The sequence below is a fragment of the Perissodus microlepis genome, chromosome 22, assembly GCF_051167445.1.
Source record: "Perissodus microlepis isolate ML-2025 ecotype Zambia chromosome 22, ASM5116744v1, whole genome shotgun sequence".
In the NCBI taxonomy this organism is placed as follows: domain Eukaryota; kingdom Metazoa; phylum Chordata; class Actinopteri; order Cichliformes; family Cichlidae; genus Perissodus; species Perissodus microlepis.
The window spans coordinates 30,833,618-30,844,190 of record NC_140481.1 but is presented as its reverse complement, the minus strand read 5'-3'; the positions used below and the strand labels follow the sequence as shown (position 1 = coordinate 30,844,190).

The window sequence follows — 10,573 nt, the reverse complement described above, 5'->3', positions numbered from 1 at the left end:
GTGAATGTGGAATGGCGTGAGATGGGCTGTTCCGACTATTTTTAAAGAAATTGCTGATCTGCTTTGGAGAGGCTACGTGGGTAAATCAGAGTCCAAAATGGAGAAAATATCCAGAGTGCAGCAGAGTACTTGTTGATGTCAGAGGAGCTGGCCTGTTCAAGCTGACAGGAATGCAACAGTGACCTCAAATGACCACCAGATACAACAGAGTGCAGCCTGGAAACAAATGCACGCATGCATCTCTCCCATCAGGAAACAAGTCACAGCCCAAAGACTGAAGAAAAACAGTCCTCAGGTACGTCTCTGTCCACACGTCATCAAACTGGTTTCTCATGACTGAGTTCACTGTACTCGAGGCCTCCACCGTGTGACGCCATCGTATTCATATGGACCAAAATCTCAGGAGTGTATCCAGTACCTTTGTACCACAAAGAGCCGAAGCAGCACTGAAGGAAGGTTGAATCCAGTACTAGTAAGGTGTGACCAAGAAAGTATATTTATCAGGTATTTAAAACTCTTTAAATGTCACTAAGTCACCGATGATCCACGCGGTGTTTGTATTTTTAGTTTGAGGGAGAAAATTCTGAAAAAAATTAAACCAGTGTATGAGACCTCATCTGAAAGGCAAAATCTTCTGCTCTATTAAAATGTGCCTGCTCAGGTGGTCGACTGCTGCAGATTCAACATGGGACTCATTTAAAACACAAGCCCTTTAAAACCTATAGTTTGTATTTAGGCTGAAGAATATTAAAGATACCAAACAAACGACAGCACAAAGACGCTGTGTGTGTAGCAAACATGACTTTATTTGAAAGTCCAGGCTGTTCTCTCTGAGCGTGTCAAAGAAGTACAGAAGAAACACTGACGATGATGATGATGAGCGACTCCCACCTTCCACCATTTGGTCTAAGATGGACTAATATATTTCAAAGGTTAAATAATCACTTCAGCCTCAAAGCTCCTTCACACACACGGGAATCAGATTCAGGCTGAACACAGAAACATGTTGAACATTCAAACCACAGATAACAAAACTCAGGCTGGTTCACAACACGATGAAACAAATGCAGGACAGCCGGACGGAGCTGGGCAAGCGAGCAGGTGGGTTAATCACGCAGGAAGTCAGATTTCTGCTCAGTAGTGGTCTGCACCGAGAGAAGAGCCAAGCAGGAATCTGTAAACCCAGGTTTAACACAGAGAAAGAGCAGCTGTGCTTAAATGTTTCAAGCTCGAGTAGGAAACCTGATTTCAGTGTCACTCATGAGGATTCGTGGCGTGAGCGTTAGGAGGAAGAGCGAGAAAGTCAGAATTGGTCGATTTAGGCAACAAACTGTTCTGAGAGGTGAGCAGGTTCATCATAGTTGGCCTTCCTCTGCTGCTGGATCATCGAAGCCTCAAAGCCTGACAGAGACGATGGGTTTCAAGCCTGATAACAAAGTTTGCACCGTTTTGTTCGATGCAGGCTTTCGTCTTTACAAAGCTGTAACTTTACAGAAAAGATGAATATCTCTAATTTCCCTTCCTGCTGATCCGGCGATCCAGTGTCACTCCTGCCTTTATTAAGATTTCCATGACTGACGATGAGAATCCTAAAGGCTGCATTACGTGAACTGAATTATCGTACGCCTAAATTTACTTGGATAGATGATCATCTTCATGCAGAGATGATTTTATATTTAAAGCACAAAGCCTTACTTTGCGGTAGAGATTTTTAGTATAACACGGAAACCTTATTTTATTTCAAGATTAGTCTGCAATGCTGTGAATTATGGGATGGCACTGCTCCAGTGTATCCTCTGCTAAAGGATGTAATAAAGGAAGCACTGATGCTCCTTTCCTTTGTATTTAAGGAACTCAAACAGCTCTTTTGGATGCTGCTCACATCCCTCTGGGTCACTCAGAAGCCCTCTGAAGAGAAGCCAGCTGACTATTCAACTTCAGCTCTTACTGGTGTCCAGTAAACCTCACACTGCTTCCTGTCCATGAATCTTGCATGCACTGAGCTGCAGAAAAACCAGGCGCAGCAGGAGGTTTTTTCTTTTTGTTTCAGTGTTTAAAGGACAAACCTGGGTCAACAGATTTTACACCTGCAGTAAACCCAACCCGGTAACAAAGTCAGGAAACCGGCCTCATGCGGAGGCACAATAAGGAGGTAGTGGAGCACATTACGTGAGCATGCATGGAGGCTTTGGAGGAAGGCATCGCTGGGGTGGAGGAGCACTGAGGAGAGGCTGGATTTGGCGTTCGGTGGTGCAGACTTGTCCTGTGACTTGTGCGTCCATCCCTGAAGAGCAGCTCAGTAGAAGAAATACACTGAGGACAGCAAACACAGATATTTGTCGCTGAGTGATATTTAAAAGTAAAAAGAAGCTTTTATAACCCTTAGAGTGCAACAGACTGTAAAATCCTCCTAGGACGTCTCCTGGTGCACCTCTGGATCATCTTCTGCTTGTCTGCTTTTTTTAGGCTGCTCTGTACTTTCAAACATCAACTTCTGCATCAAACTGCTCTGATTTTACACGAGGATCTGCAGCTCTGAGTGCAGACAGCAGTCAGAGATGGGTGTAGCTACCGGGTCTGAAAGTAAAGTGGATGTACCTTAATCCAGCAGGAGGAGACTCCACTGATTATTTAAAAAAAAAGAGGTCCGACTATAACCTCTGTTATAGTTAAGTGACAGACTCTGTCACTAGTTTCAAGTATTACTTAATGAAAAATGATGTTCATTTTGACAATTTGCTAGCCTTTGAAAAACCACCTGAAATCTGCCACATGCTAAATCTTTAATCAACACAAGTCCTAATCGGCAGAGTGTGTCTGCAAACTTTCCTTAAAATGGGTTTTAATGTTTCTGCAGAAGAAGCAGAACGGGGCTTCCAGGAAGCTGAACCTCCATACTGAAAATGGTCCACAGGTGCACATAAGGAGGCCAAGAAACCACATGCAAAAATAAGATTTTACTCACAGAAAATGACGCCAACAAATATAACACCTACAATGGCCATGATGATCATCATCTGGAAGAAAGACAAAACAAACAGAGCCATCAGAAACAAAAGATGAACTTAAGAAGATGAAACAGCCGTTTAATTCCACCCAGACAATAAATCACTCCATCGTCTGCTGCTTATCAGCCTCCACCCCCCTCCTCCAGCTCCTCAGAGGGGATACTGAGGTGTTCCCGGGTCAGCAAAGAGCCATCATCTCTCCAGCTTGTCTTCAGTCTGCTCGGGGTCTCTTCTAACCCAGACATGTGTCCACCAAACCTGGCTTGTTTGTTGAGAAGTGCTGGCTCCTGTTTGAGCGCTTTATGGAGCACTGGGGTCCTAGCCAGAAATAATCTTTCACTTTAATTTTAAGTAGAAACAGTGCATAAGTAGAAGTTACAATTAATTATAGCCTCAGTTTATTTACCTGCAAATATACATTTTAAGGTCCTTAATATACATTACTGTGTTTAAAATAGGTATAAACCTTCTCATATTACGTTTCAGCTTTCAACAAAATGTGAAGAAACCACAGCAAAGACTTCACGTGAACATCTGTGGACTGTGCTGAAGAGAAATCCGCTCAACTTCAACTGGTCAAACACCGCCCCCTGGTGATGAAGGTCATTATTAAAATTTGCAGAAGGTAATTGCAAAACCTACCTTTAAAAGAGAGCGATTATTCTTTTACTTATTCTCGGTCATTTATTCAGTCTCAGCGGGACAAACAATCCCAGTAAGCCTAAAGTGTTGTTTCAGCTCTTGATCTGATGGTCTTCATATGATAATCTGAGACACACAGTTGTTGCTGTGTTGCTGTTCAAACCTTTAGTTTAAAGGGAGCAGTCAATCAGGAGAACGATGGTGTAAGCTGAGGGTGGCCTTAAACGCTCTTTTTTTGTAATTATCCCCCCAAATTTGTTGAATTAGTTCAGTGAGAACTGGATTTTACAGCTGGGCGATGATCTGTCTGTAGCTGTGAGGTGGTCCCATGTTTCTTTCTTTCTTTTCAAAGTCTGAAGTTTCTCTCTATTTCTTTATACCAAGATGGACTAATTACATTTCCCTTGATGCTAAACAAGCTGTTTCTGCACTCTTGTGTGAGTCTGAGATAGAGATTTATATAACTTTGATAATATTGAGTCATTTTTTGTTGAGCTAGTGCTTGTTTCTCTTTGAAATGTGTTTTTTCATTTTAAAAGGTACTTTTTTAAAGTTAACTTTGGACTAAGAAGTTCACCACCAGGGGGCAGCATTTATTTATTTATTTTGATGTGCACTGCTGTTCTTTTAACTTTGGACTTTTCTTTGTTACCCATTTCCTTTCCCAGGCTGTCCTTTGAAATAGAATGCATTTTTAATTATTTCCATCATATAATAAAGACACTGTACTCGTGGCACTGCCTGTCCATACTTCAACTTCAGCTGATATCTCGTTGACTTTTTTATTTTTTAAAGCTTCACTAAGTTTTTTTGGGAGGTTTTGAACTTCTTTTAAATACAAGAAATTACAATAACTGCCATTAAAGGAAGCTTTTGAAGTTTGCAAGCAGAGGCCAAGAATAAAAATAAAAAGAGTTTAATGAGCCGAGTAGGCGTGGCCAACTAGAAATATAAAGCAGAGGACGCCCTGCAGATTTTAATATATGTCATGTTGCACAGTGTGCGTGTGTGTTGATCTAAATTCTCCATAAATAAAATCCACATGATGACATTAGAGTGAAACAGGCAGGAAATCACCTCTGATGGGGGGAGGGTGAGAGAGATTAACAAGAACAAGAGGTTTAGAGAGAGAGAGAGAGAGATTGGTGGTGACTGTGTGTGTTTGAAATGTGTGTGTGTGTGTGTATTCAGAGATGTTCAGTGTTTACATATAAATAAAGAAAATCTCATAACTGTCATTGAAAAAGCTAAAAGAAAATGTTTTTGTGTGTTTTTAGAACATTTTGTTTGGGTCTATTTTCAGCGGCGTATGAATCCACATTTGTTCTCTGCCCACTGTGAGAGCAGGAGTGTGTTTATGGTAAGAGTGTGGGTCATTAAAGCAGAATAAAATGCATCACATATGATTGTTCGGATGTATCCATGTACAAACGTGTGTGTGTGTGTGTGTGTGTGTGTGTGTGCTGGATAGGAGGAGTTACGTCACACATCACAGCTGGCTCTTTAATCCCTGACTGTCACTCTAATCCAGATTGAGATTTTCCTCTTCCTCTCTCTGACTTTGCTGTCAGTCAAACAGTCTCTCCTCCTCTCCTCTAATATAATCCTCCACCTCCTCAGGCTATCCAGCGATTGGACGGTCTGAACTGCACAGAGGGGAGGCGGGGCTTGATGGACTGACGCTGAGATAAAAAAAGACCTGGCAGCTGAGGCTGGATGGATGAAGAGGAGACGCTGTGAAGTAGTGATGGATAGTTAAATGCACTTAATCGGTACATTAAACTGAAACTGTTCGTGCAGCTTCATTTCTAGCTGTTATGATCACAGATCATAACACATTGATTATGTAAAGATAATTTCAAAGTTTTATGAAATCTTTTCCACAACAAGGGATGTAACCTGTTTAAACACCTGTTACCACAAATATCTAATCGGCAGCAGCTGAATGCATTGAAGCATGTAGACGTATAAAATGATCCACAGGGATTTTCCTGCACAAGCATCTCTAGAGTTTAGAAAGAATGACATGAAACAGAGAATATCCAGCGAGCAGTAATGGTTGCTGATGATGTCATAAGTCAGGGAAGCATTGCCAGACTGCTTTGAGCTGATAGCAAGCCAGCGGTAACTTAATAACTGCTCATTCCAACTAAAGTATGCAGAAGAGCATCTCTCCACCACAGCCTGTCTGACCATAGTCGCTGACCATGCCAATCCTTTTATGGCCACAGTACATCCATATTCTGCTTCCAGCAAGATAGCACACCTCATGCCGCAAACTAAAATGATCTCAAGCTGATTTCTTGAACATGACAGTGAGCTCAGTGTATTTGAACAGCCTCCGCAGTCACCAGATCTCAATCCAACAGAGCACCTTGGGGACCAGGAGATTTGCATCATAGATGTGCAGCTGACAAATCAGCAGCGCTTGCGTGAAAATGTGGAGCTAAATCTCTGAGGTAAGTTTCCAGCACTTTGCTGAATAAATGCCACAAAGTATTAAAGCAGTTCTGAAAGCAAAAGGGGTCCAGCCCAGTTCTAGTTTGATGCGTGAAGATCTATAAAAAAAACCAAAAAACACTTTAATGGTGGTTTCTACTCAGAAATCCGAGGCCACACTGTCTGCTGCAAGAAACCAACCTGAGGGGAGGATGTGGGGTGATGGGAAGGAAACATGGAAAAATCTCCTTGTGTCACACCCACCTTGCAATTTTTCCACCAGTACTTGTTCTTGAGTTTGGCAGCGCTGCTCTCGAACTGCGAGGCTCCGGCCTGCAGGGCGTCGGCGCGGTCGTCCAGCTCTGACAGCTTCTGATCTCTCTCCAGGACTTTGTCCACATTCACACGCATGATGTCGACCACCTGAGGGATGAAAACACCCATCAGCATCTCTGCCACTGATACGTTTTCCATTTGCTCGTAGTGAGCTGCAGTCCTCACCTCGTCCACCTGTGCCTGTGTCTGCTGGAGTCGTCTGTTGCTCGTCAGGTTTGGGGCCTGAGCTGGAGGACCCCCTTCACCTTCCGGGGCCCCGGGAGCTCCTGGAGTCCCTGCTGCATCTGGAGTTGACCTGCAGGGAAAATGTGAGTTTTGTAACAAGAATTCAGTCAAAAATGACTCATTTATCCCAGCAGTAGAATACAGTTAGAGGTAGACATCTAGGCTTTGAGTGCATAACTTCAGGCTTATGTGCAATATATAAAGATGGCGTGGTGACTAAACATCCCTGTGGAGTCCAGAGGTGGATGTATGGGTTGTGGGGGCACTGAGAGAGCAGACAGTGATGCAGGGCAACAGCAGCACTGATATGTCAGAGGGGAAAAACAGCTTGAAGGCCATTTAAAGAATGCTGCTCAAAGGCACTGCAGCTCCTTGACTTTTCAAAGCCGACTGCTGCCTTGACTTTTGAAATACTGTATATATACAGATAGTGTGTATGTAGGTCAGATCTATAGCTAAAGGTTCTACGTGGTTCTCTCTAGAAAATAACATGTTTTAGCTGCAAAAGTTTACTTAAAGCTCAAAAAGCATTTAGGAACTAAAAACTCAACAATAGGAAGGAAAGTGTCATGTAGCAAAGTGTCTCTGGGGTAGGAATGTGTATGCAAAGGCAGCAGAAGAGACTTTATTAAGAAGAAGAAGTGATTTCACCACCAAAATACTTGTTGATTCCTTCTTTTTCTTTCAGTTTAACAAAAAGTAGCAGCTGGAAATACATAGGAGGAAACACGGTGCTGAATGGACCAATCAGGGTTGTTCTGTGGTGTAGAACAATGATACGAGGTGTAGTTACAGTTCTAGAAAGGTTTCAGGTTTAAAACAGCAAAACAATTATCCAGCACAAGATTAACTTTTAGTTCTTGTGCAGCTCCAAATCTCAAATGTTAAATCAGCAATCAGACGCATGGCTGCACACGAGCATGAAAGAAATTCAGTTTTCTACACTGATGAAATATTTCTGACTAAATAGTCTGATTTCCTTTGGTGCCACCCCTCTAAACGCCCCTGTGTGAAGGAACTGCACATATAGTAATGATAATAATAATGAGACCAACTTGGTTTAAAATGGCCAAATATTTGTTTTAAGAAAGAAAAGAGAAAAACAAGAGATTTAAAGGGTGTGCAGCATTCTTGATTTTCTCCTTTTTACTTTTGATCCTTGCTCATCGGCCGAGGCAGCAGTGAAGCTGTGACAGTCGTGAGCTGCAAGGTTTTCATGGAGAACCAGCCTCAATGAGCACAGCTGATGAATGAATCAGGATCGTGATTGCAGGTTTGGGAGGAGCACAGCAGTCTTCAGTTTGGCTCAGACAATAAATACAATATAATTAATAAATATAATAAACCTTTGTGTGCTACTAATATTATATTTTAAACTCTGAAGTAAGATCTCAGATGATTTTCAGGAACACAGAGTGAAGCCTGTAATTTGTTAGACCTTAAAAGCAGGAACGCTGCCTGAATTCTAAACACAAACTCTAATTCAGTAATAGAAACATGACTCATCAAACTTTGGCCTCCGTCCACAAAATCAGAGTCTCAGAGGATGAAACAGCCTCAGCAGCTCAGAAGAGGTAAAGGACAAATTAAAAGAATAAAAAATAAACAGTTTACACACACACACACACACACACACACACACACACACACACACACACACACACACACACACACACACACACACAGTGTTACTGCCAGCAGGCTTGTTTTCCACCCGCAAAATGGAGAAAGATTAGTGCAGCAGCAGCAGCAGGAGTCTGACTGACTGATGGAGATCAACATGCACTAAGTAATCACTCCCCTCCCCCCGCGGGACAAAACACACCAAAAACATTCCCACAGTGGGTTCTCTTCTCTCTAAAAACTCCCAGGTGTTTGTAGCTTTGTGTGATATGTTTAACTCTTTGTTTTTCTCTCTCTGTGTGTGTGTGTGTGTGTGTGTGTGTGTGTGTGTGTGTGTGTGTGTGTGTGACAGGAAATTAAAGCATCACAGCTCAGCCGATCACACTGTTTGATGATAGTTTTGTAGGTGAGTCACCCGGTGAGTCACGGTCGTACTTCTGCAGTCTCAGCACTGACATTTCCAGACAAGTTTCGCTTTTGATCCATAAATTTAGAGATAAAAATTGATTTTAAAAATTAAATTAATGAGAAAAAAGGAGTTTGAATTGTGCTGTAGCTGTACCCACCACGGAATTTAATGAGAAATCTCTTTAGTCTGTTAACTACACTTTGTTTTTTAAAAGCAGACACGGATTGAAAGATTTTAGAGGTTTTAAAAAGCCTGAAATAAATAAAAATGAGTCGGAGTACTCACATCTGAGCTGGAGGATGATGGAGATGATCTGAGAGAGGGTGAGGCTGGACCTAAACCGAGGAGGAGGACTTCTGTTCTCTGTCTGATGTCTTCATTCACTTTTTCTCTTAAAACACGTAGAAAAACTACAACTGAAGCAGCTGCGCACAGACCGAAAAAACCTTTCGCGTCAGACACAAGTCCCTCCCCTATGCGCGCACACGGACGCATGCCCGCTTCCTCTGTCTCTCAGTTAATCCCAACACAAACCTGACATCATGGGTTACGTTTGAGCGTTTGAAACATGCATTTCTGGATTTTTATTATTGTTATTGTTTTAATTTTACTTTTTCAGGTGTAAATTTAAACATCACATCATCAGCCTGCGGTCCATCAGGTCCACCTCAGCCACTCTACCAAATCCTAATTCATGTTTTTTCAGTAAAAACTCGGGACTGAATTTGACTCTGATTAACAGACTTTGTGTGGTGGCAATAAATACTCAGGATATAAAATACCTGATCATATTTCATATATTTAAAAATTTCTTTAAAAATTTCTTTTAATTTCTTTCTCTTTCTCTCTTTATGTTACAATAATTATTTTTTTGTTATTTTGTGACTTTTTTCATAAGTCCACAACTTTTTCTTATGAATTTTTGACTGAGTTTTTTTTTAATTAATACACGTTATTGTTATTTTTTTTTTCTGGATTTCTTCTTCTTTTACCTTTTGAAGTTGCCACATCCTCTTCCCAGATTTTTTTTTTAACCACAATTTTAGCCTTTCTCGTGTTGTTTTTCCCTCATGAGTTTGTGTTGACAAAATTTAAGCATTTTGTAAATAGTTTTTTCATAAATTCGCAACTCATTTGCATGTCACCACAGATTAGAGCGGTGTTAGGTTCCTTCTACACTGACTGAAACACAGTTATGTTCCCTTTGTACAAATATATTTGAAGAATTAAATGTTTTACAGGATTCAAGCTGTGTGCAAAACAGTAAAGTTTTCATGTCTGTGGTATGTTATATTAGGTGAAGGTAGCGTGGTTTGTCACCTGACCAATACTGAGCAAAGTGAGGTGAAAATCAAACGCCCCCTCCGTTAATCAGACGTACAGGTGGGGTAACTGTTTCCTGCTGCTTCTGTTTGGTTTGACTGCAGCGAGTTATCCGGTGTTTTCTGTCCTCAGCGTCTTTATGTGAGTATTTAAATGTATTTTTCTGCTTTTCCTTTTACTCACACTGTGCGGCATAACTGCGCTCTTTTTCTGGATTTTCCGAATTTTTTTCCCACATTTTTCTAAAGTCAAAAATGTTGGGTTTAGATTATCAAGTGGCTGTTTTACCTTTTTTGTCACTCTTCAGGAAAATTGCGTGATTTCTTAACTTTAAAATGGTTCATTTTTACCTTCATCTCCACTGGTTTCTGTGCTCCCCCCCCCCTGGACTTTGTGCACACTGGGAGAGTATTGTAGTGCATAGCTGTTAGAATAATTTCCACTTGATTGATTTATTTTTTGAATGGAAAAGTTCTGCAATGGCAAATACCAAGAAAAAGAGCAAGTCATGAGTGGAGCCTGCTTTTGAACTTTGGGCTTGTAAAGACAAACTGCGATGTCTCTGAAG

The 10,573-nt window shown here is 41.4% G+C and overlaps 1 protein-coding gene across 1 annotated transcript; it reads right to left on the bottom strand.

Moving 5' to 3' along the window:
• Positions 1-784: 784 nt before the first annotated feature.
• Positions 785-9,156, bottom strand: vamp1a (vesicle associated membrane protein 1a). The gene is made up of 5 exons (XM_084918922.1): positions 8,968-9,156; positions 6,591-6,720; positions 6,354-6,512; positions 2,966-3,017; positions 785-2,313 (listed from the first exon to the last, which is right to left on the bottom strand). Coding segments are annotated over exons 1-5 (360 nt in total). The 5' UTR covers positions 8,970-9,156; the 3' UTR covers positions 785-2,296.
• Between the last annotated feature and the right edge of the window lie 1,417 nt (positions 9,157-10,573).

What these genes read in the sequence shown, in the direction of transcription:
- vamp1a (XM_084918922.1), bottom strand. An exon ending in CACAGGCACAGGTGGACGAG is followed by an intron (nt 6,513 to 6,590) that starts GTGAGGACTGCA and finishes TTCATCCCTCAG; the next exon opens with GTGGTCGACATCATGCGTGT. An exon ending in ACTGGTGGAAAAATTGCAAG is followed by an intron (nt 3,018 to 6,353) that starts GTGGGTGTGACA and finishes TCTTTCTTCCAG; the next exon opens with ATGATGATCATCATGGCCAT.